This window comes from Diplodia corticola, assembly GCF_001883845.1.
Source record: "Diplodia corticola strain CBS 112549 chromosome Unknown scaffold65, whole genome shotgun sequence".
Lineage (NCBI taxonomy): Eukaryota > Fungi > Ascomycota > Dothideomycetes > Botryosphaeriales > Botryosphaeriaceae > Diplodia > Diplodia corticola.
This window is the reverse complement of record NW_017971544.1, coordinates 107,833-129,731: the sequence shown is the minus strand read 5'-3', so window position 1 is coordinate 129,731 and position 21,899 is coordinate 107,833. Positions and strand designations below refer to the sequence as shown.

Below are 21,899 nucleotides of genomic sequence, written 5' to 3'. Positions count from 1 at the left end.
AAGCATTCCGACAGTCGGTATCGGCTAGAAAGCCTTCGTCCGTGTGCTGTGTCATGCAGCTCGGCAACGGAAGCCGCACTCAGTCATTCGCGCATTCCACGGCTAACAGCAGGACTTCTGAGCGGAGATGCACCCATGGTCGCGATGACAGTCGTTTGGCTCGCTGCTTAGTCACGGCACTCGACTCGTCGACAATCCTCGCATCGCCGAACACCGACACCGTGCTCCACCTATCAGCGCCATCTCAAGCGCCGCCATAAAACCGCCAACACTCCCCGCATACGGACCATGCCCGCGCCTGATGGACCGCTGAGCTTAAGAATCGCGAGCTAGGGTGCTCTTTCCGGATTCTCTGCCACCATGGCCGGCCACATTGTGCGCGCCCGCGCCCGCGCCCTGCGCACTCAAACCATCGCCGCCGCCAGACGACCGCACATCCTCGGTGGCAAGCTCGTCCCGCCCGCACCAACCCACCGGACCCTTGCCACGCGGCGCATTACGACCGCAGCCGCAGCGCGTGAGCCTGCCCTCGAGCTTCCGGGCGCCCAAGTCGAGTTCCCACCGCCACAACCATCGCAGCAGGCCCGCAGAGATGCGATCAAGCAGGCGAAGCCCTTCTCGGAATTCCTGACCGACACCTTCAACCGCCAGCATGACTACTTGCGCATCAGTGTCACCGAGCGCTGCAATCTGCGCTGCCTATACTGCATGCCGGAAGGTGCGTTCCTCTCTTGCCCGCCAGCAGAGCTCTTTGAATGAAAAAAAAAAAAAGTGAGACGGCTAACAGTTACATCTTGCAGAGGGCGTACCACTATCCCCGCCGGACCACCTCCTGACGAGCCCCGAAATCTTCTACATCTCCTCGCTCTTCGTGTCGCAAGGCGTCAACAAGATCAGGCTGACGGGCGGCGAGCCCACGGTGCGGCGCGACATCGTCCCTCTGATGCGGTCCATCGGGTCGCTCCGCGCCAAGGGCCTGCGCGAGCTCTGCATCACCACCAACGGCATCTCGCTGCACCGCAAGCTGGACAGCATGGTGGAGTCGGGGCTGACGGGCATCAACCTGAGCCTGGACACGCTGGACCCGTTCCAGTTCCAGCTGATGACGCGGCGCAAGGGCTTCGACGCCGTGATGAAGAGCGTCGACCGCGTGCTGGAGATGAAGCGGGCGGGCGCGCCGGTGAAGCTGAAGATCAACTGCGTCGTCATGCGCGGGTTGAACGACCGCGAGATCGTGCCTTTCGTCGAGCTGGGCCGCGAGAAAGACGTCGAGGTGCGCTTCATCGAGTACATGCCGTTTGACGGCAACCGCTGGAACCAGAAGAAGATGATGTCCTACCAGGAAATGCTGGATGTCATCCGCGCCGAGTATCCCGGCTTGCGCCCCGTGCAGGGCCACAGGAACGACACGAGCAAGACGTGGGAGATTCCCGGCTTCGTCGGCAAGTTCGGCTTCATCACGAGCATGACGCACAACTTCTGCGGAACGTGCAACAGGTTGCGCATCACGAGCGACGGTAATCTGAAGGTCTGCCTGTTTGGCAACACCGAAGTCTCGCTGCGCGATATCATGAGGAAGGATAACGACGGCAGGCCGATTGATGAGGAGGCCTTCGAGGCCATCAAGGAGGTCGAGATCAATAGGCGACAGGGTCTCTTGAGCGAGGGCTCGGGTCCCGCTTGGAGCGAGCGTGAGCGTGAGCTTCTCGAAGTCATTGGCGCCGCGGTCAAGCGCAAGAAGGAGAAGCATGCCGGAATGGGCGAGCTTGAGAACATGAAGAACAGGCCTATGATTCTAATCGGTGGGTAAAGGCTTTTTTCTGTCTGCAAAATGATTTTTTGGTGATGTAGGATTTGGACTTGAGCCATGAGGAGTTTTCTGGTCTTGGGATACTACCAGGGAGCGGCATCTGACGGCGTTCTTATCATGTCCACATATCCAGAGGCGCAGCCTCGACTGTCGCCTTTGAATTGAAGCTGTTCACCCCATGTCCCGACTGCGTTGCGTAAATGAGTCCAGCGAAACCGGATTGGCTAATTGGTCTTCGCAGATGAACAACTCCCCAGCCGCTCATATTCCAGCGGACAGTACAAGGCCAGAGCGCCCGCGCGTTCGGGCGCGTCAAATCTATCACAGCCGTGGAAATCAATCCCGACTCATCTACTAGGAGCAAGTTCACCAAGCATGGGAATGAGATATTACTCATCTTACTTCCGCTGGGTTTCCCCCAAAAAGTACGAGGAAGAGAACGACGACCCATCCAACAACAACAGCAACGCACAGAAGCAGCAGCAGCCAGACGCGTCCGCCAGGCTCACGCACGTCAACCAAAAGGGCACGGCGCACATGGTCTCGGTCGCCAACAAGGTCGTCACGCGGCGCACCGCCTTCGCCGTCTCGAGCGTCCGCTTCTCCAAGGCCGGCCCCCTCGACCTCATCCGCCACAACGCCGCGCAAAAGGGCGACGTCCTCGGCACCGCCCGCATCGCCGGCATCATGGCCGCCAAGCACACCGCCACCATCATCCCCCTCTGCCACAACATCAACATCGCCCACGCCGAGGTCGAGGCGGGCCTGATCGACCCCCCTCCACCATCATCATCATCGCCATCATCGTCATCATCCGCGGACGCTGCTCGCGCCGGCGCCGGCGCCAACACGAACGCCGCCGCGGACCGCCCCCACCACCACCCCCTCCTGGTCTCGTCCTCGCACCTCTCGTCGGGCGACCCGCGCCTGCCGCCCGCCGACGTCGACGCCGCGGCGCAGTACCCCTTCGGCGGCGTGCTGCTCACCGCGCGGCTCGAGACGCAGGGGCAGACGGGCGTCGAGATGGAGGCGCTGCACGCGGCCTCGGCCGCCGCGCTCACCGTCTTCGACATGTGCAAGGCCGTCGACCGCGGCATGGCGGTGGTGAACTCGCGCGTGGTGCTGAAGGCGGGGGGCAAGTCGGGCGATTGGGTGGATGAGGGGTGGTTGTATGCGAGGGCGGGGGTGGTGTTTGCGGGTGCGGGTGAGGGGGGGGGGGGGGTGGGGGAGGTGGGGGAGGTGAGGTGGGGGCGGAAGCAGTGGAAGAAGTGTTTTCAGGTGTTGGTGAGGGCGGGGTGGGATGAGGTGAGGGCGAGGGATCTGTTGGATTGGATCAAGTTGAGGCCGAGGGGCGGTGGTCGTCGTGGTGGAGGGCTCGTTGGCGGCGGGCAGGTCGGGGATGGGAAGGCTAAGGCGACGAGGAAGGTTGAGCGCGGAGGTAAGCCGCGGGGTTCGACTACCGGTCAGGACGTGCGGAAGAGCAGCGTCGAGCGTAAGGAGGAGGAGGAGGAGGAGCCGAGCGCGCAGACGGATAAAGATGAAGCGGCACCATCACCGTCCATCCCTTCCGCTCCTGCTGGTCCGCCTCCCTCCGATAGCGTTGCTTCCGAGCCCTCTGCTTCCGAGCCCCCTGACTCTACCTCTACCTCTTCTCTAGCTTCTTCTAGCTCGAGCCTCGATGAGACCGTAGACACCCCGCAGGAGCAGGTTCAGGACGGGGAAACCAGCACCGACGCAACCGCCGCCGACGCCCAGGAGGGTCCACTCACGGCATCGATGATCAGGAGAATGAGGTTGCCAAACATCTCCTCCGACGGAGCCAACCAAAGGAGATCGTACTCGACGGTCCGGGACAGGCCGCGGCAGAGACAGAAGAAGGAGCACAAGAAGCCCGAGGCGGAATTGGAGGAGTTGGAGGACCCGTGGACGATGACGGAGGCGGATCAGGAGAAACACGAAAGAAGTCCGAAGATGTCGAAGAGAAAAGCGGAGGCGCGGACCATGGTGGAAGGCTTGGAAGAGGATATGGAATTCGACTCTGAAGAGAGGGGATTCGACAAAGGGTGGGATGCAGAGCAAAAACCAACGATCAATTACGAACTAAGGAGGCACGAGAGACGTGAAAGGAAGAAAAAGAAAAAAGCGGAGGAGAAGGCGTTGAAGGCGGAAAGGAGGGCGGAGTGGGTCAGGAACACCCGAGCAGCCCAGGCTCGAAGGAAAGAAGCAAGCGAATTCGACCTCAGTCCCAAAAAACGCAGGTATCTCATGTACAACGACCCTCTGGCATACGTCGCCGCCGCCGAGCAGAGCCCCAAGCGCGACACCTCGCGCGGCATCGGCGTCGCCATCCCCGCCATCCAACCCTCAGCGAGCGAGGCATCCAGGGCGCAGAACTCGACCAAGCTCTCCCCGAAGCCGCCGCCGGCCTCCGCCTCGCCCGACACCGTCGAGGGCCGCCGCCACCGGCGCGACCAGATGTGGGACAAGCGCATGGAGAACCTGGCGGCGCTCAAGGAGCGCGCCAAGCACGCCCGGCTCTCGCCCCGGTACAGCCGCCACTGGAACCGCGCCGTCGGGCGCGGCCGCGAGTCCATGGCCAAGCTCGAGCTGGCGGCGCGCATCGGCAAGCACGACAGCTGGTACGACGTGCTCGCGTGGTCGCCGCCGCAGGACCTTGACTGGTCGGCGCCGGGCGAAGGCGGCGGCGGCGCCGGGGACGCCGCCGCCACCGCCGCGCTGCGCGACAGCTGGGAAGAGTTTGCCCGCCGCGCGAAAATCATGCCCGAGTGGACGGAGGAGGAGCGGAGGGGCGTGCCGCGTCGCATCATCTTGAGGCACTTGGAGGAGGACGAACACAAGCGGCTGAAGAGGGCGATGGGGAGGGTCGATTATAACGAGTACATGCTGCTGCAGTCCATCGAGGGGAAGAGGGAGAGGAGGTGGGAGAGGGAGAGGGTGGTGGTCAATGCGGAAACGGCGGCGGCGGAGAGGACGAGGGCGATGCTGGAGAGCGATGTTTCTTCTCATCAGGGGCTCTGGTACGATGAGTTGATGATAAAAGAGATGGAGGCGGAGGCGGAGGAGAATAGCATGGAGGCGTATGACGCGCAGAAGGAGAGGGAGGCGGAGTGGGGGGGTAAGGCGGATAGGGGGCTGCAGGAGTCGATTGATAAGAAGAGCGCGATGAAGCCGACGAAGAAGAAAAATAAGAAGAAGGAACGGGTGGAGAACCCCTGGGAGTAGATGATGGACGTTGTCTCCATTCTCTTGTTGTATTATAGTTGCTCCGATCTCCAAATTTTGAACGTGCGTATGGAAATTCTGGTACTGTTCGTGGGAACAGAAAAAGAAGAGAAAAAGATTTAGATACTAGACGAGAAGTATATACATTGGCATTTGCTACCTCCCTTATCCTCTGGTGAAATGGAACGTTGGACGACAGTATAAGCCAGGATAGCTTTGGCAGTTTAACTTTTTCCTTGCTTTCTTTTGGATTAAGTCGCGTAGAAAAGAGCAGAAGGAACTTTATTATAGTAGTCAGAAGCCAACATAAAGTGCCTAGTAGATATGTTGATCACCTGATCGTCCCAACAAGCTGCGCAATAGAGTTTCCAATCGGCGCCGTAACGGGAACCTGACGCTCGTTAAGCAATCCGTTAGTAGAGTTTCCAACTTTATCAAAACGCAGAACACTACCAATGATTGCGGGAGGCAGGCATGAATGGCCCGTGCCCAGCTTTGCCCAGCCATCTTAGCCTTTGCTTCAAGAGCATCCAAGCATCATAATGTACGCCCCAAAAAAAATAAAATGTACAGCGTTCCATGCCTTTCTGTTACAAATGTAGCTGGATTTTGCGAGCGCAGTCGGGATTGCGGGGACAAAACGAAAGGCAAAACGTACAACAGCCGGGATTCCCCAATGGTCACCCACTTGAGTACTAATCGGCCGGTTCGCAGCTTGAGTACGGCTGAGCGGACGGGAAGCCCTATATTCTGCGACCTATGGTCGTACGTGGAAAATAATGATGCTGGTAATGGTTATGACTACAAGTCAACAGGCTGCGGACTGCCCACCGACTACAACGTCTACCAAGTTGACATACACCAGGCAGCTGTCCGAGTGTCTCAGCTCGTATCTTCCAAGTAAGTTGCCAAATACCTACTATAAATTTGAGCAATCCATCCCATAAGAGGCGGAGAAAGACTTTAACCGATCCCCGCGCATTGTTGGTGCGCCAAGCGAGCTGTGCCTAGGCACGCACGTACGCACCACATTTGTTGTGTCAGCGCATTCGCACCCTCAACTTCACCATCGACCTACATCTGCCGAGGATTCCGTGCACTATTATGCGGCCGTTCGAATTCCCCCATGTCAATCGCAATCGCACCTGATCAGCCCCGCCCTCGTGGCACCACTTGCCAACCATGATTCTCCACTCCACCGGTCTACGAACTCTCTGCATTGCGGCACTTCGACAGAGGCTCCCAACAGGCTGACTTAGAGTGGTTGGCTACCCCCATCCGGTGTACCATTGCTTCATCGAACCCGTCCATGGATGCCGTAGCTGGCCATAAACGGCGTGGGAGGATATATGGCTTTCAGGTTGCGCGGGCCAGGACGAGCTGCTGGAAGTGATGCAGATGGCATTTCGCTGCTGCAATGACATGCTCTTCCTTGAGTTGGAAATACTGTGAGCGGGATTTCGAGCTCATGATCCACACTGGCGTGAAACCTCCCACGATCCTGTCCCCTTGGATGTCACGTCGTTTAAATTTGTTGCAGGACGTCCAAGTGTGTTCCTGGTCTTTCTTTGGCCCAGCTCTTTCCTTTTTTTCCTGCATATTCCTTTCTCTTTTACCTTTTCCCTCTTTTTGTTTTGTTGTCCCGTTCCAGGCCGGTCCGAAAGAGCGTGGATGAAATTGGGGGCCAAGTGGACTCTGCATTTGTCTGTTGCGATGCACCTCCTGGCAGAGACAAGAAGATGTGCCCGAGAAAACAATTGAGCGGTCATGGGACTTCATTTATCCGCCAGCTTCGCCTTGGTTCCGATTGCACAGCACGAGAACAAGGCTCAACGCTGCCATGCAACATGCTGCCGCGACCGACCCGATCCAATCGCATTGGACGACAACGGAATCGCCGTCAGCACACGCAGCTCGGGCTGCAGCCACACTCGCTGCCACACTCTCTGCCACAAGGCGCGCCATTTGATGCGCCGATTGATCTCTCCAAAGTCTGCATATTAATGTCAGCGACATGGCCCACTCTGCAAGCAACTGAAGTTTTTGCCTCGGTTATATCTTGCATGCAGCGCGCATCTGACGTGCGTACAACGGACGGGCATGGCTGCCTTGTGTGTGCCTTGCTGCTCGCGCCGCGCGTCGCGCGGACTGATTCGACTCCGCTGGGTTCTTTCTTTCCGGAGCCTTGCGTTTCCCGTGGCTACGCCAAATTTTGGCCTCATTGCCCTATAGGCTGCCCAAGGTAGCGGATGGCAATGATCATCGAGCCTCGGCTCCTAGCAATTGTCTCAACACAGCTGGGTTGACCGTCATGTGGTCCGCACATGCTTCGGCATTACACTCTGCATCGCTTGGCCCTATGGGGTGGCTCGTAATTCAAAACTTGGACACCAGCTTCCTTCCCTTTTTGGCTTGTCCGGCTCTGCGATGCGTTGAATCGCAGTCTTCTCAGTCCTAGGCACCCCATACCGGATACCCGCGATCACTCCCACCGCATGCGCTTGATCCTCTTTCGTTACCGAGAATCATTCTTAAGAGCTCCATTTGAAAATTCGTCGGCACGGGGTGAAAGCTGTCACCAGTAAGCACACCGATGGCCATGAAGTCTTATTCAGTAGAAGCTGTGGCTCTTGTTGAAGGAGGGGAAGGTTCTCGTATCCCGTTAGGGCGCTGATTGGCCTATCATTCCGTGCCCCTCAACTGCGAGAGCCGATTAAGCCATTCGAGCAGACGCTTGCAGGCCACGTAGCTTCGCCAGCCTGCGGCTCTTCGGCGCAGGTCTTCGTTGCATGCCGGCCAGCTGATCAAGCAACTGGGCTTGGCTTTGCTGCGCACAGTCGCTTCTCTCCGCGCAACCCGCTGGCCCGCGCCGCATAGTCATCCTCCAGACTTCACAGCCATGAACATCCCTTGCAAACGGGGCGCAGTGATGTGAATACCAGCAAACCGTCACGCTGCTACGAACACTAGCAGGGGATCTGCAGCCGCCCACGCATTAGCGGCCGTAACCTCAAGGGCCTGCTCGTGGCCATTCCTTACGCTTAACCGCCAGGACTTCGGTGAAGGAAGATGCTATGTACGCTACATAGCCCTATACTACCCGTTCCGCTTCTGCACAAGGATCGCTCTAGATGCTCAGAGAGCATGCCAAGGCAGGCTGTGAACACCGTCGCTGGCCCCGTGCGCACAGCCCAGCATGATGCATGGTTCGGCCTCTACTCACCTTCAGGACCTCTATGATATCATGGGGATGTTCGCACGCCAACAAAACGGCCAGTCGCGAGCTTGATCTGTCGCTGACTAGGACGTGACACGTTCGTCTTCTCGCTGTCTATGAGGAAGACTTCGGACCACTGCAACGTGTCAAGGGCTCTGTCTTCCCGGGCCATTTGCCCTTCGCCTGCTTGTGGCGTGCAAGGCACACGTGCTGGGCTACTCCAGACGCGCCCGCAGAAACACTCTTGCTCCACCGCTTCTTCACACTTTCCCTCCCCGCCTGTCGCCTTCTCCCCTCACCAATTCTCATTCTTTGGACAGCTGCGGGCGTGAGTCCTGATCGCACGCCTGCAGTCCTGATCGCGCGCCTGCAGTTTCCCTCCGCCTCCCCTCCGCTGAGCACCAGCGACTTCTGAGCTTGCTGCGTCTGGTCTGTGAGAACCCCCTCCCCTCCACCGGCCAGCCACGCCGACGACAAATGCCGCCGAAGCAAGGCAGCAGACCTGAAAAGACTAACGGACCTTCCTGTAGACTGCATGCCCATGCCCAGTCGTCTCTCTGGCTCTCCTTCCCACTGCTCGCTTCCGCGCGCTGTCCGCTTCCTGTCATCCGCCGCCCGACCCGCTGCCTGAACCGCGCAATACTTGCACCATACCACACACCTCTTCGTGCTTTGCTCCCGCCATGGCTGCCTCTATCGTGAGTGCAGCATCCGAGACCGGCACTACTGCCGCCTCCGATGCAAATGACGACAGTTCCTTGGACCCTCTCAACGGAGTTGAGGATAGCAGGGAAGCTAGCACACGGGGCCTCAGGACACTAGTGCGTGAACGGATCAAGAATGGATTCTATCGCCTATCCATGAAGTCCATTTGGCACCCTCGCAAGAAATCCACCCCGCCCGCAGTGGTGTTTCCTTACCAGAACGACGGGAAACCTCTTGACCCGGAGGATTTCATCCGCGACATTGAGCTCATTGTCAGGATCGAGGATGAGAATGGCACGAGAGACGTGCCGACAAAGACCCTTCTACCTGCTAAGTTCGACTTTGGGTTTGACGAGGGATCTTATGGTGACGACTCGCTCATCATCCTCAACCGCGGCATCGTCCCTCAGTTGAACCTCCCAGATGGCCTCATAACGTATTATGAAGACCCTGAAAACCCGCCCGTCCGATTCGAGATGGCCGATGGCTCCGTCATGAAACTGTATGGAGAGTTGGATGTGAAGTGGGCCATCCGCGGAGTCGCCAAGAAGTGCAACAACCAGAAGCTTTTCCCCACCGGAGAGAAGTTCATCAGATCGCGGTGCGTTCTGATGAGAGAAGAATCGCCTCACAGCTGCCTCATCGGCTGGAATACCATCCAACTGAACAAGCTTGATCAGAAGCGAGCCAGCTTGGTAGATGCAGCTGGGCGTCGTGATGATGCACCGAAGACGAATAAGAGTAAGAACTTCATGCCCCGCCGCCCAGTGGCTATCTGTGATACCAAACTAATGCCCGACCATTAGGCCGTGAGGAGGAGAAGAAAGACATGCTGAAGCAGCAACGAAGCGATGAAAACCGCGCACAGCAGATGATCCAGGTCAAGAAGAGAGCGGCCGCGAAGGAAAAGAGGAAGAAAGACAAGGGTGAGAGCGGCCGCGAAGGAAAGGAGGAGAAGAAAGACACGCTGAAGCAGCAACGAAGCGATGAAAACCGCGCACAGCAGATGATCCAGGTCAAGAAGAGAGCGGCCGCGGAGGAAACGAGGAAGAAAGACAAGGGTGAGAGCGGCCGCGAAGGAAAAGAGGAGAAAAGACAAGGGTGAGAGGTGATCGTCAAAGCTGGCGAGAACACCATCGGCCACCTCAAGCGCCTCATACGCCAAAACATCCCACCACCGTTTCCGATGCCATCTCCCAGCCCTAAGCGGCTGTCCCACCGCCATTTCCTATGGCATCTCCTTTCTTCCTGCTTCCTTGTTTGTGCAGCATCATGTACGTGCGGAAGTCTTTGGTAAGATACGTTCATACGTTTTCGAAAATGGTCGGTAAAAGCGGCGTTCTCGGGCATTTGGGAATTTGGTTGGGGATACAAAAGGGCGATACGTTTACCTCTACGTTTTATGGCTAGATACGACTAGATACGACCAGATACGACTGGATACGACTGCATACGACTGGGTGTGCGGGCTCTTCTCTTCGACGGATTGGGTAGGATTTCTTCCTGTTATTACCCAGTAAAGTTGTTAGACAAGATCTATGAGTAGCTAGATCCTTGGACATCGCACTCACCATATTTTCCTTGTCGCTCACGGTACTCATCACCCAGCCAACGGCTTCCTCATGCATCATTTGTGCCCACCTGCACAAACACGACTTGCACCGCCGAGAAGGCCGCCGACACGGCAAAGACCTCGGCGCGCTTCGCCGACGTGAAGCACGCCAGCGCGAAGGACACGAGGACGTTGAAGACAGCAATGAGGCCAAGCCGGACCTTTAGTGACTGGACGTAATACAGGATGACGATGGCCAGGATGGGTAGCGCTGACGCCAGTACGCTCGCGATCATGAACGTCCATTGCAATACCTTCTTGTCTGCGAAGTCGTCGAGGTTTCTGATCCGCTGCTCCTCCTGCTGTTGACCGGTCACTTCCGCCTTGCGGCTCTGCCGTCGCTTTTTCAGCTTGATCAGCTTCTCCGACATGCTCTCCGTCACCCAGCTGGAGAAGAAGTCTTCGTTGTGCCGCGCTGCGAGGGGAAGCAGGTCGAAGCGGTCAGTACCCTTGCTACCGTCGCTGCTGTTGTTGCTAGTGTTCGGGTCGTCGCATTCCCCTCCCTCGGACCCCCAGACGTTGGCATCTTGACCGACGAGGACGCCGTGATCCATATCCTCCGAGACGAGGTAGCGCTGCATGTGCCGCAGGTCCCAGGACCCGGGAGGATCGACGCACACGATCTGCCTCTGGTGTATGAGCATCTTGTCTACCAACCAACCGGCTCAGAGTCAGCACGCACAGGCCAGCGCCATAACCGCCCCAATATCGTCGAAGGGATGGGGAGCGAAACTCACTGTACTCTTTGAGCTTCACGCGAATCTCCTTGACCAGCTCCCACTGCTCGTCGTCGTCGCCTTCGCCCAGATCTTCCGAGTTTCGCAGCCTGAACCAGTTCACTGCGTACAAAGACCTTGGCGAGGGTGCTGCGGCATCCCTAGCTTGGAGTTTGTGGAGTTGCTTTTCGAGGCTCACGAGCTCTGCTTGCATGTAGAGGAGTATTTGTGCGTTGAGGGCGCCGAAGCGCCGGAAGATGGCCACCTCGGGCATTTCGCCCATCTTCCGCGCGAGCTGGGGGTAGCCCGGTGGAAGTGGGGGATCATCTTCGGCTGCAAATACGTCCGAGGACTCCCGGGCTGTGACCTGTGAGTCTCTGTTTGAGCCCACAGTTGAGAAGGATGCGGCTGCTGTAGTCGTCGGGTGGGCGCCTTCACGCGTCGTGGAAGATGGGGAGGAAGTGCGAGACTCGGGGAGTGGCAAAGCAGCTGGTAAGATGCCTGATGAGGATGGACCGGCTGACGGAGCAGCTGACGAACTGTTTGGAGGCGTCGTGGGATGTGGGCTCGGACGAAACGGACCAGCCGGAGCTGAACGAGGTCCGGTGGATGGTTGATGGTGTGTCGGGAGGATGCTGACTTGACTGCCTGACATGGGGCCGCAGAGACTCCTTGGACTTTGATGTTTATGCGAGGGTCCGTTGATGGGACAGAATGCAGTTATCCAGATACAAGGGAATGAAGCAGGCTTCCATACAAAGCATCGGAGCTAATCGAAAACATATAGCGGCCAGATCATTCAGCCTCACACTTCCTCTCCTCACCCGAAATGGTGGCCCTCGAGCAGTGGCGCATCATACGTATGCTATGCTGATGTATGCACGCAGTCATGCTGCAAATACGCCCTCCCCAAGCCCCCTATAGAGCGCTTAAGCTCTCAACTGGTCCTCGACGTGGACGCAGCCTCATGTATTGCTATGTGAAGCCGCTTGTGGAAGAATCTCAGTGCGTGTTTCAGGATTAGGCGTCAGGCAGACAGATTGCTCATCTACTGTCCCCGTGGGCGGTGTTTGCCTGCTTTATAATAAGCAATCACCAATGAAATCCAGAGCCTACGATCAACCAGCTGGGATACCATTTCCAGACCCATGAGACCACCTAAGAGCGTTGTGAGATCTAATAGGCCAAATCCAGGTATGTTCAGCATCATGTGGAGGTCTCTCGGTTCCGGAATGTTTCCCCAAAGAGCTAACGAGAGCTTTCAGTAGAAGTATTGGAAAAGCACCTCGCCGATTACTGCCCGATTTAGGAGATACAATCCTTTGAAGGCCTGTTCATGCAGGAAATCATCCACGTCGGGCACCGAGCATATTATAGAGCTTTCTCGCAGAAGCGATGAGCATGAATTTAAATAATCGGATACTGGTACGTGCTAAGGTTTGCTAAGTCCTCTCGTCAAACAACCGTGTCGTTGCCGACAAGGTATTCTTACGTGCGCGCACCATTGTGAGTGGGTAGACTTCACGATATCGTGGATGCGAAGGCCATGAGATACAGCCTCGTGTATTGCGTCATGCGAGGACGCATGCTGGGCCCTTTTCAGAACATACATGCTACCAGTCGACAGTGCTTATCGTGGGTTGTTTCCAAGAATTTTGCACGTGCAGCATCAGCATGCATTGCGAGAAGAAGGTGGCGTATCAAGTAGCGTGGTCCAGCCTTTTCTTCTGCTGTGGAACCGAAACTCGTCGAAAGAAGCTGCATGAGAGAACAAATCAGAAGATTGCCTTGGGATGCATGATGCACCCGAGGTCCTCTCGGCAAACCATGATTGGTCATGGATAGGGCGCCACAGCGCAGTGCCTTAGCTGAAATCATGCCAAACTCCGGGCAACGTGCAGCCTCACATGCGACATTCTCACTCATCCGGAGCACTCGACCGCCGACCCACCAACTCAGAAGGAGGAGAACGAAAACCTGCTTGAACCTCAAAGCAGTGCCACGATTGCGGCTCGACACCATTTGCAAGCAACATTTATTAGCGTCGTGGAGGATGCTTCACAGGTCCACTGCGTCCATGTCAAGCGTTCTGAGCTCTGTGCTGCAGGATACAGCCTTCCTTTGCAACCCAACGCTTACACGAATAATACTGCAGTTGCCGATCGTTCTTTGCATCCGGTTTTTGGTTGGCTGCGCAAATCGTAAGGCCGAAATGTGAGCAGGAATCTAGTGATATGAAGGGAGAAGGGCGAATGGCGAATCGTGAGAGCGGTTGTACGCACATTTGTGCATGTGCATATGCGCATGCATATGCACATGCACAGCTAGATCCATTACTGACCCGCTAACCCATGTATTGACGCTGTGGGTTTCTATATGACATTCGCTTCCACTGAGGCTCATCCACTTGTCAAGGCATGTCTTCAAAGCTATGGAGTCTTGAAACGCTCTGCATAGGAATTTGGCTCATCTACGGGTCCCAATAGGAAACAAACCTCGTCACTGATGCCTGACCGAGACTCAGAATGGATGAGGGCAGGGAATCAGAAGCCGTCATGTGTCCCGCATTCATCCCTCTTTCTTCTATTGGTCCGACTATGCATGCGCCGGGGGCGCTCAGCTTGGGCTGACACACTCAGGGAAATTGCGGAAAAGCCAGGCAAAAGGCAAGCCAAGGGGTGACTGGCTGCCTCGAAGCGGCCCTCAGCCCCCAGCCCTCGCAGGCAATCCTCGGTCTAACAACCACCAAACTCGACGTACAGCTCCGGGACCGGAGAAAGACACACCTAGAATGCCATGTTTACCATTGTTGCGACTTCCGAGTAAAGTATGGTCTACCGTCTACTTGATGAAAGCTCCTCACATCCTTCCTGGTCTTCACAGCAATTCTCCAAAGGCAAAGCTGATCTGTTCCGTAGAGCCGAAAGCGCTATCGACAACCCGAACAACCGCACGTCTACCAGATCGAATTCCGCTCCCAGCAAAAACCAGGCTGTGGAATCTCCGCCGTCCAGCGGTTGTCAGTGCTACGAAATCCACAAGACGTCAACCTCGTTGCCTTGAGCGTTGTAAAGGACTTGCGACGCGAGATAGAGCCTTGCGAAAGGACTGTCCAGATATACGGAAGTTCCGTGGATGTAAAAGGGAGCGTTGTTCTTGAGTGGACTTTTGAGCAACATGGAAAGAGTACGAAGCAGAGGATACACGAAACGCGGTTCTACATTCCCAACCTGCCGAACCCATGGTTTGACGCAACATTTTCTCAGACCACTGCACGAAAATACGGGATGTCATAGGATGGAGCTACTGGAGTGGGCCTTTCGCAGTCGTTGCTTCCAGAGGTCCATAGACTGGATACTTTCCAGACAGTCGGCGTGGGACGTTGATCAACAGACTTGGACTTGTCTGAAACTTTTCAACTTGAAGATACGGTCGATGAACAGACTGGGGCTATATTCGATGTAGAGCATATCTTTTGAGTTTGTCGCTTGTGTTTCTCACCCCACTTCATTATATTCTAGTAGCGTTGGTTCTTTGACTCTATAAGGTTATGGGAACAAGATAGACAATATAAATCGTATCAGAGTCAGAACAGAGACGAATCGTTATCGATTCATCCTTCCATTCCTCTGGCATTCTTATAGCTAGCTAGTTCTATGTCATGTGCGTGATTGACTAGCCTTGCTTTCCTATGCTTGGCATTGAGCTTCAATGGGTCCCAATGTCTGTCAGTGAGGCTAGCAGTCCGTCTCTTGACATGGGTTGAAAACTGGATACGCAGATTCAGCGAGGTGAGAATACACCCTGTATGATAAGTGGTAAGACCGGTAGGTGGTAATATAGGTGTGGGATGCCAGCGAATTCTCCGAGTTTACCTACCATTTTACATATAAATCTGAGGTGAGCGACAGAGAAAAAGTAGCTTTCCCAGGGGGGGTCAAATTTATGGCGGCCCTTGAAGAAAGATGCAGCACCGCACTTGTTTCTAGTGCTGGCTAAGGGCCTTATATCTGACAGAACTCTAATCTGCAGAGCTTCCGATATTGAAGATGTCAAGAGATCAGAAGCCCACGACAACAGTGAGTCGACTATCACAACCGTCCTTGGTTCGTTTCGCATACAGGCTGGAAGTAAGCTAAGCAGCCCGTGGCTAATAATCCGTATATATGTCGGGCTTTTTCAACCCGAAACGGACCTCCACTCACTTTCGAGTAGTCGCACAGACTAAGACACGGTAAGGCTTGTTCCGGCACATTAGAGAAAGACAGAGTGTTGGAATATATCTCAGTCCCTCTGGAAGGCGTTGACAACATCATATGCTACCTAACCTCTTGACTCTTCTGGGGCTTTCTGACGGTACTCGGTCCATTGTTTCTGCCTTGTTCGTCATGGCATAGTACACAGACGACAAATTCCCACCAGTCTCAGTCATACATGCGTTGATTTCAATTTCTGACGCGCAAAGACGGTTTGTTTTCCGAAAGCATTCCCTGTGTCAGCTGGAGAAAATGTCTGGTCCTCCAGTAGTGTCGAGAGCTCTACATATTCGGATTGGTCCTGAGGCGGCCCCCAAGACACGAAGACTACTGCGATCGGGGCGTCAGCCAATGGAGACACTAATGCCTGTCGGGGCTGTGACGTAGCATTAGCTCGGCCCCCACGCCGTCGTGCAGCAAGCCACAAACCACCACATCCCAGCAGCTCTTCTTAAAGGTTCAAGTCAGCCCAGCAGCAGTTGTCTTGGAAGAGCACATGCCCGCCATGGCATCGTCTTCGCAGCTCAAAACAAGCGAAGAAGGGCACTCGCTCCCCATCCCCGTCTGGACGGAAGAAGAGCAGACGACGCCACAGACACCGCCGCTCGTATCCGACGACGGCCTGCACGTCGTCGTCCGCAAACCCGTCCCCGTCCCAGACGACGGCCTCCACGTCGTCAGCCACGAGACGGCCGCCGAGGCCCCGCCGCCGCCGCCGCCGCCGCCATACGCAACGCCCGTCACCAGCCGCTGCATCGTGCTGCCCAGCCGCGCGGCCGAGTGGCGCGTCGTGAGGGGAGCTGACGACGTCGACGACGTCCGGCTGTCGACGCTGGCGGCAGCGATCCTGGTCCGCGAGGGAGTGCTGGACGGAAGGGACGTGGCGTTGATTCCTGCCAAACCTGCACTGCACGCCGCCGCCGCCGCCGACAGAGAAAACCAGTGGTACACGCCCGAAAGCCGGCCCGAGGTCGCCTCATTCAGCGCCATCTCCTCGCTCCACCGCCGCGCCTCCAAACCCTCCCTGATCCGGTCCTTCCACCGCAAGGCCCTCGCCGACAACAATACCAACAACAGCCCCACACCCTATCAGCCGCCCCCGCTCCCATGCCTCAACATCGCGGACCCCACCCTCACCCCCACCCCCACCCCCGCGGCGCGCAGGAAACCAGTAGCAGCAGTCGACCCAACCGACGCCGAGATCAAGCTCGACCGCATCGCCGAGGACGTGGTGCGGTCGGGCAAAGGGCTGGCGCGGGTGGTGGGGGCGGGGCTCGCGGCGCCGGGGGCGCTCACGCACGGGCTGGCGCGCGGGTGCAACGACATCCCGCGGCGGTACGGCGACGAGACGGCGCGGAGGGACGTCGACGGCGAGATTGTGGGGTTCGCGAGCGGGCTGGCGGCAGCGGGGAAGGTATGTGGGGTGTTTTGATCTTCTTTTCTTTTTCTTCTCTTTTTTCTGGCTTGGTTTTTTTTTTTTTGCGTGGATCGTGCTGATGGTTTTGTCTTGCGTGTAGGGGTTTGGGTACGGGTTGTATGATGGCATCACGGGGATATTCGTGCAGCCGGTCAAGGGCGCCAAGGAGGAGGGCGCCAAGGGGTTCGTCAAGGGGTGCGTCAAGGGCGTCGGTGGCGCCGTGTGCAAACCCGCGGCCGGTAAGCGTGATGCGCGACACACATGGCGGAGCCTCTGTACTGATGCATCGCGGTCAGGTTCGTTTGGAGTGGCGGGCCACACGCTCGTGGGCATCCAGAGATCCATCGAGAAGAGCATTTTGCGGCGGCCCAGCGACGACGAGTGTATCGCTGTGGCGTCGGTTGGGCAGGGAGAGGAGGAGATGCGGAGTCTGACGGACCAAGAGAAGAAGGCCATCGTAGATGCATGGTTTGATGCGTCGAAATAGGTACCAAGCGGCACCGTTTGCTTGAAAAGAAAAGATATCAGACGCTAATTGTGAAACAAGAAAGAAACGAATCATCGCCATCCACTCTTCAAACCAATCTCCTCTTCTCCATCAGGTACCTTGCCGTAGCGGGTCCCGCGAGACCGGGTATCGCTCGAAACGTAAAGTACTGTTAAGGCTGGGACGGCATGCTTGATGATCAGGACCGAAGAAACAATAACACTTGGGCTTTCCAAAACGCTCGAAACCGCAACGAATCTCCCGCCACGTATACCGGCAACACGGAAAGGAAATCGTACTATTGAAAAACGATCAGCCCTTGCTCCTGCGATGACCGGCATCCAGCTCCACTGGACTATGCTGACCCGCCAACTCGGCAGCTTGCCGAGAAGTGCGTTGTGGGAGTTCGAAGACTTGGCGCCGTTCTTCGACCGAGTACATCGGTGGCAGCCCGGGCTTGGCCTCCGGGTAGGCCTCAGTGGCCGATTCCGGTGCCGTGGCGTCCTTCCAAGTCTTCTTGCTTCTTCGACAAAGCATTATCAAGGCCATGACCAATGCAGCCACACCGACCACGCCCAGAGAAACGCCGAGCCCGATTCCTGCCTTGACTCCAGAGGATATTACGCTCGATGATGAAGCTGTGGAGGACGACGTAGAGAGAGCTTCAGTAGCCGTTTCCGATGACAACGTAGTCGATGATAGAGGCGAAGGCTGTGGGGAAGAGTGTAGGGAGGTAGTTCTGGACGACGATGATGGAGACGAAGAGAGTGGGGAAGTAATTGCGGGCGTGGTCGAAGGCAAGCCGGACGCGGTAGATGATTCGGCTATGGATGTGGCGGCAACATCGGGCCCAGCCGAATCAGTGCTGGTAGGGGTCGGTGCCGGCGTGGTATTCGTAGCAGCGCGAGCGACATTCCATCCGACAACTGCGATAGCACCAACATGCGATGATGCCGAGAGGGTCGTTGTTCTGGTGTACCAGACCTCGGTTGCGCTGGATTCGGTCGAGGCGTATGTCAGGGTCTCGCCCCCTTTTACGTCTGAGAAACAGTCTCCAGCCACGCTTCCCTGAACACCGTTTGCCAGATAATATCCACTGGTGCTCATGTGTCAGCGAGTAGCGGCAGCTGAGGAGGTGTATCAGCTTACGAAGGGCAGCACATCGCTTGCGTGCTGGACTCGTCTTTGATCGAGGTCACGACGGTGGACCAGTGATCCGGACAAGTCAAAGGTTGGATGCTGACGGCGGTGTGCTCGGACGGGCCACCTTCAAGGCGGCCTTGCTCCCACCATGTTGTGACGGCTGAAGGTGCACACTTGACTCGTTGGTCGATGTCGAGACCGTAGCCTGGATCGAACGCTACCAGACTGGGACCGTTGAGGCGGAAGGAACTCTCACATCCTGCAGTTGGAGTGAAAGCCGCAGTCAAAGGTATCCAGGAGGTGACTTCGCCGTCGTTGGTCTCAGGAAGGACAGACATGGGGACAAATGCGCCGTGATTTCTCTCCAGAACAGAGAATGAGGAACAAGAGCGGTACACCGGTCATCTCTCACATGGTGTCGGGGCAACAGTGCAATATGCAGAGCCTGTGCTCTCGGAAATATGGACTCGACGAATCAATCGGCCATCAACTCAATCGCCGCAAAGGCCTCATTTCCTGGATAATGAGCGCGGGCGAACCAGTGCTGTGGAATAAACGCCAGCCACGTTCTTCCTACTATGCGGCGTAGTGCGGCGTAGTGCGGCGTGGTGGTTGCCTAGCCATCACAAGAAAGTTTGCAGTCACAGCCAGGGACTATCTCTCACTTGGTACTCATACACCAGCAAAGTGCAAGACGATGAGGCATCTACCACATGTTGTCGCGTCAATCTATTAAGCGTAGACGAGTCCGCCCAAGGCAATATACGGGGGTTGCGGGTCTGAGCATTTGCGGAGAATCTTCACCGGGGTCGCGTTATCGGCTACATGTCGAGCAAATGAGACTACAGCAACTGTCGCTTGACCTGGCTTGACCTGCTCGGTTGTACGGAAGCCAAGCTCCCCAGACTGCGGTACTCAATGAGACGACTGCACTCGACCTCGTTGCGGCATTTGCGCGCGCTTAATATCCGCGTTCTGTAGCTGTGCCGCACCGTCACGCTATTGCGGCACTGCACCTGACGACCCTTGCAACAACAACCTTGGCGGCGAAGAAGTACATCTGCAGAAAGATTCCAACTTACTCCCAGAATCTCTACGCCTACCTCAACATGGTGTTCCCGCGCAAACATCACCCTGCCGCGAGTGCTCTCAGATCTTCCCCTCGAGCAAACGGTCGGTCCGCTCGCACGGCCAAGTCTTCCAGCTTCACTTTCACAAATGCAATCATTGCATGCACGCTCTTACTTGGGCTTTATCTGACCCATTGGCTCTATAGCCGACCGCCTCTCTGGAGCGGCGGCCGTACTGAGCATGTGTATTGGGAAGGTAGAAGAGCCGAAGTGAAAGAGGCATTCGTCACCAGTTGGGAGGCATACTCAAAGTATGCATGGGGTAAGACCACCAGTTATCGCACCTGTAGCCCTGAGACTCACCCAATTGCCAGGCTACGACAGGTTCCACCCTGTGTCCAAGAAAGGATCTCAGATGAGCTCCAAAGGACTGGGCTGGATCATCGTCGACAGCCTGGACACCCTGATGCTGATGAACCTCAGCTCGCAGCTTTCCGACGCCCGCCTCTGGGTGAGCAGGAACCTGGACTACGACCAGGACCAAGACGTCAACACCTTCGAGACGACGATCCGGATGCTCGGCGGGCTCCTGTCGGCCCACTACCTGGCCAAGGAGCTGCGGCTGCCCGGCGCCTCCTCCCGCCGCGACTACATCTACCTCTCCAAGGCCGTCGACCTGGCCGACCGCCTGCTCGGCGCCTACGACTCGCCCTCGGGTATCCCGTACGCCAGCATCGACCTACGCACCGGCCGCGGCATCCGCTCACACGCCGACGGCGGTGCATCATCCACCGCCGAGGCCACCACCCTCCAGCTGGAGATGAAATACCTGTCCAACATCACCGGCAACGACGTCTACTGGCGCAAGGCCGAGCACGTCATGAAGGTCATCGACGACAACGCCGCCGAGGCCGGCCTGGTGCCCATCTTCGTGGACCCGCACTCGGGCAGGTTCACGACGCGGGAGATCCGTCTCGGAAGCCGGGGGGATTCGTACTACGGCAAGTAGGCTCGCGTTGCAGTAGCCACCGACAACAGCTGACATTCCACGGCCACCCTCCCGCAGAATACCTCATCAAACAGTACCTCCAAACCAGCCACCAAGAGCCCATCTACGCCCACCTCTGGGCCGAAGCCCTCGCCGGCATCCAACAACATCTCGTCATCCCCACCGCACACGCACGCCTCACCTTCGTCGCCGAGCTCCCCCACGGCATCGGCGCCCCGCTCTCCCCCAAAATGGACCACCTCGTCTGCTTCCTGCCCGGCGCCATCGCCCTGGGCGCCACCGGCGCCATCGCCGAACAGTACGCCGCCGCCCGGCACGAGCTCATGCCGGGGGGCTGGACGCGCGAAGACAAGGACGGCCAGATGGCGCTCGCGCGGGAGCTGATGAAGACGTGCTGGGCCATGCACGGCGTCACGGCGACGGGGCTCGCGCCCGAGATTGTGTGGTTCGACGCGGACGAGGCGGTGTTGTCACGCCGCGAAAAGGGGTCCGTTCCTGGTCCGCTGGCCGAGAGCTCCGACGACAGGGCGTTGTGGGAAAAGGACTGTACGGTCAAGCCGCTCGATGCGCACAACTTGCAGCGGCCGGAGACGGTGGAGAGCCTGTTCGTCATGTGGCGGGTCACGCGGGATCCGGTGTACAGGGAGTGGGGGTGGGAGATCTTCAAGGCGTTTCGGGAGCATACGCTGGTCGCGGGCGGCGAGGGCTACTCGTCGGTTGGCGACGTGAATGCCGTGCCGCCTCCGATGCGGGATAATATGGAGAGCTTTTGGCTGGTGAGTGGACGCCCGACCCCGGCCCCCTTTGCTTTGTGTATCGCTGACTGTTGTGTGTGGTTTTGCAGGCTGAGACGCTCAAGTACTTGTACTTGTTGTTCTCTCCGGACGACTTTTTGCCACTGGAGAAGGTCGTTTTCAACACCGAAGCCCACGTGTTTCCGCGGATGGAGCTCGGCAAGTTTAGCACAGGGTGGGAGCGCAGGCGTGGAGCGAAGTGATTGTTGAGCAGTGGGCCTCAACGACCTTGTTCGCTCTGATTTAGCTGGCGCAGCAATGAGACAACTTGGTGGCTTAGCCGGGCACGTTGACACTCCCTCGCACTACGGCTATCTCGGACTTGGTACGGTAGGCCTAAAGTAGCAATCGGATCAATCAACAGCCTTAAACAAGCGGACCAATCCTCCTCTTACTCACATAACTGCTATAAACGTACGT

At 57.1% G+C, this 21,899-nt stretch overlaps 6 protein-coding genes across 6 annotated transcripts; 4 read left to right on the top strand and 2 right to left on the bottom strand.

Annotated features, from left to right (window-relative positions):
- Positions 1–360: 360 nt before the first annotated feature.
- Positions 361–5,053, top strand: BKCO1_6500038 (molybdopterin cofactor biosynthetic protein; the record flags this gene model as incomplete). Its single annotated transcript, XM_020278241.1, has 3 exons — positions 361–718; positions 801–1,802; positions 2,052–5,053. 3 exons carry the CDS (start codon positions 361–363, stop codon positions 5,051–5,053), a joined length of 4,362 nt encoding a protein of 1,453 aa, XP_020126409.1.
- A 3,900-nt stretch (positions 5,054–8,953) lies between these two features.
- BKCO1_6500037 (uncharacterized protein) lies at positions 8,954–10,080 on the top strand (the record flags this gene model as incomplete). The annotated part of the gene is made up of 2 exons (XM_020278240.1): positions 8,954–9,716; positions 9,782–10,080. The coding sequence occupies 2 exons, from the start codon at positions 8,954–8,956 to the stop codon at positions 10,078–10,080; spliced, it is 1,062 nt and encodes a 353-aa protein (XP_020126400.1).
- Positions 10,081–10,595: 515 nt separating this feature from the next.
- Positions 10,596–11,958, bottom strand: BKCO1_6500036 (uncharacterized protein; the record flags this gene model as incomplete). The annotated part of the gene is made up of 2 exons (XM_020278239.1): positions 10,596–11,236; positions 11,325–11,958. The coding sequence occupies 2 exons, from the start codon at positions 11,956–11,958 to the stop codon at positions 10,596–10,598; spliced, it is 1,275 nt and encodes a 424-aa protein (XP_020126401.1).
- Positions 11,959–16,055: 4,097 nt separating this feature from the next.
- Positions 16,056–17,463, top strand: BKCO1_6500035 (glycosyltransferase family 1 protein; the record flags this gene model as incomplete). Its single annotated transcript, XM_020278238.1, has 3 exons — positions 16,056–16,973; positions 17,077–17,215; positions 17,273–17,463. The coding sequence occupies 3 exons, from the start codon at positions 16,056–16,058 to the stop codon at positions 17,461–17,463; spliced, it is 1,248 nt and encodes a 415-aa protein (XP_020126402.1).
- Positions 17,464–17,775: 312 nt separating this feature from the next.
- Positions 17,776–18,944, bottom strand: BKCO1_6500034 (lpxtg-domain-containing protein; the record flags this gene model as incomplete). Its single annotated transcript, XM_020278237.1, has 2 exons — positions 17,776–18,559; positions 18,613–18,944. 2 exons carry the CDS (start codon positions 18,942–18,944, stop codon positions 17,776–17,778), a joined length of 1,116 nt encoding a protein of 371 aa, XP_020126403.1.
- Positions 18,945–19,715: 771 nt separating this feature from the next.
- Positions 19,716–21,682, top strand: BKCO1_6500033 (mannosyl-oligosaccharide-alpha-mannosidase; the record flags this gene model as incomplete). The annotated part of the gene is made up of 4 exons (XM_020278236.1): positions 19,716–19,998; positions 20,051–20,677; positions 20,743–21,461; positions 21,530–21,682. The coding sequence occupies 4 exons, from the start codon at positions 19,716–19,718 to the stop codon at positions 21,680–21,682; spliced, it is 1,782 nt and encodes a 593-aa protein (XP_020126404.1).
- Between the last annotated feature and the right edge of the window lie 217 nt (positions 21,683–21,899).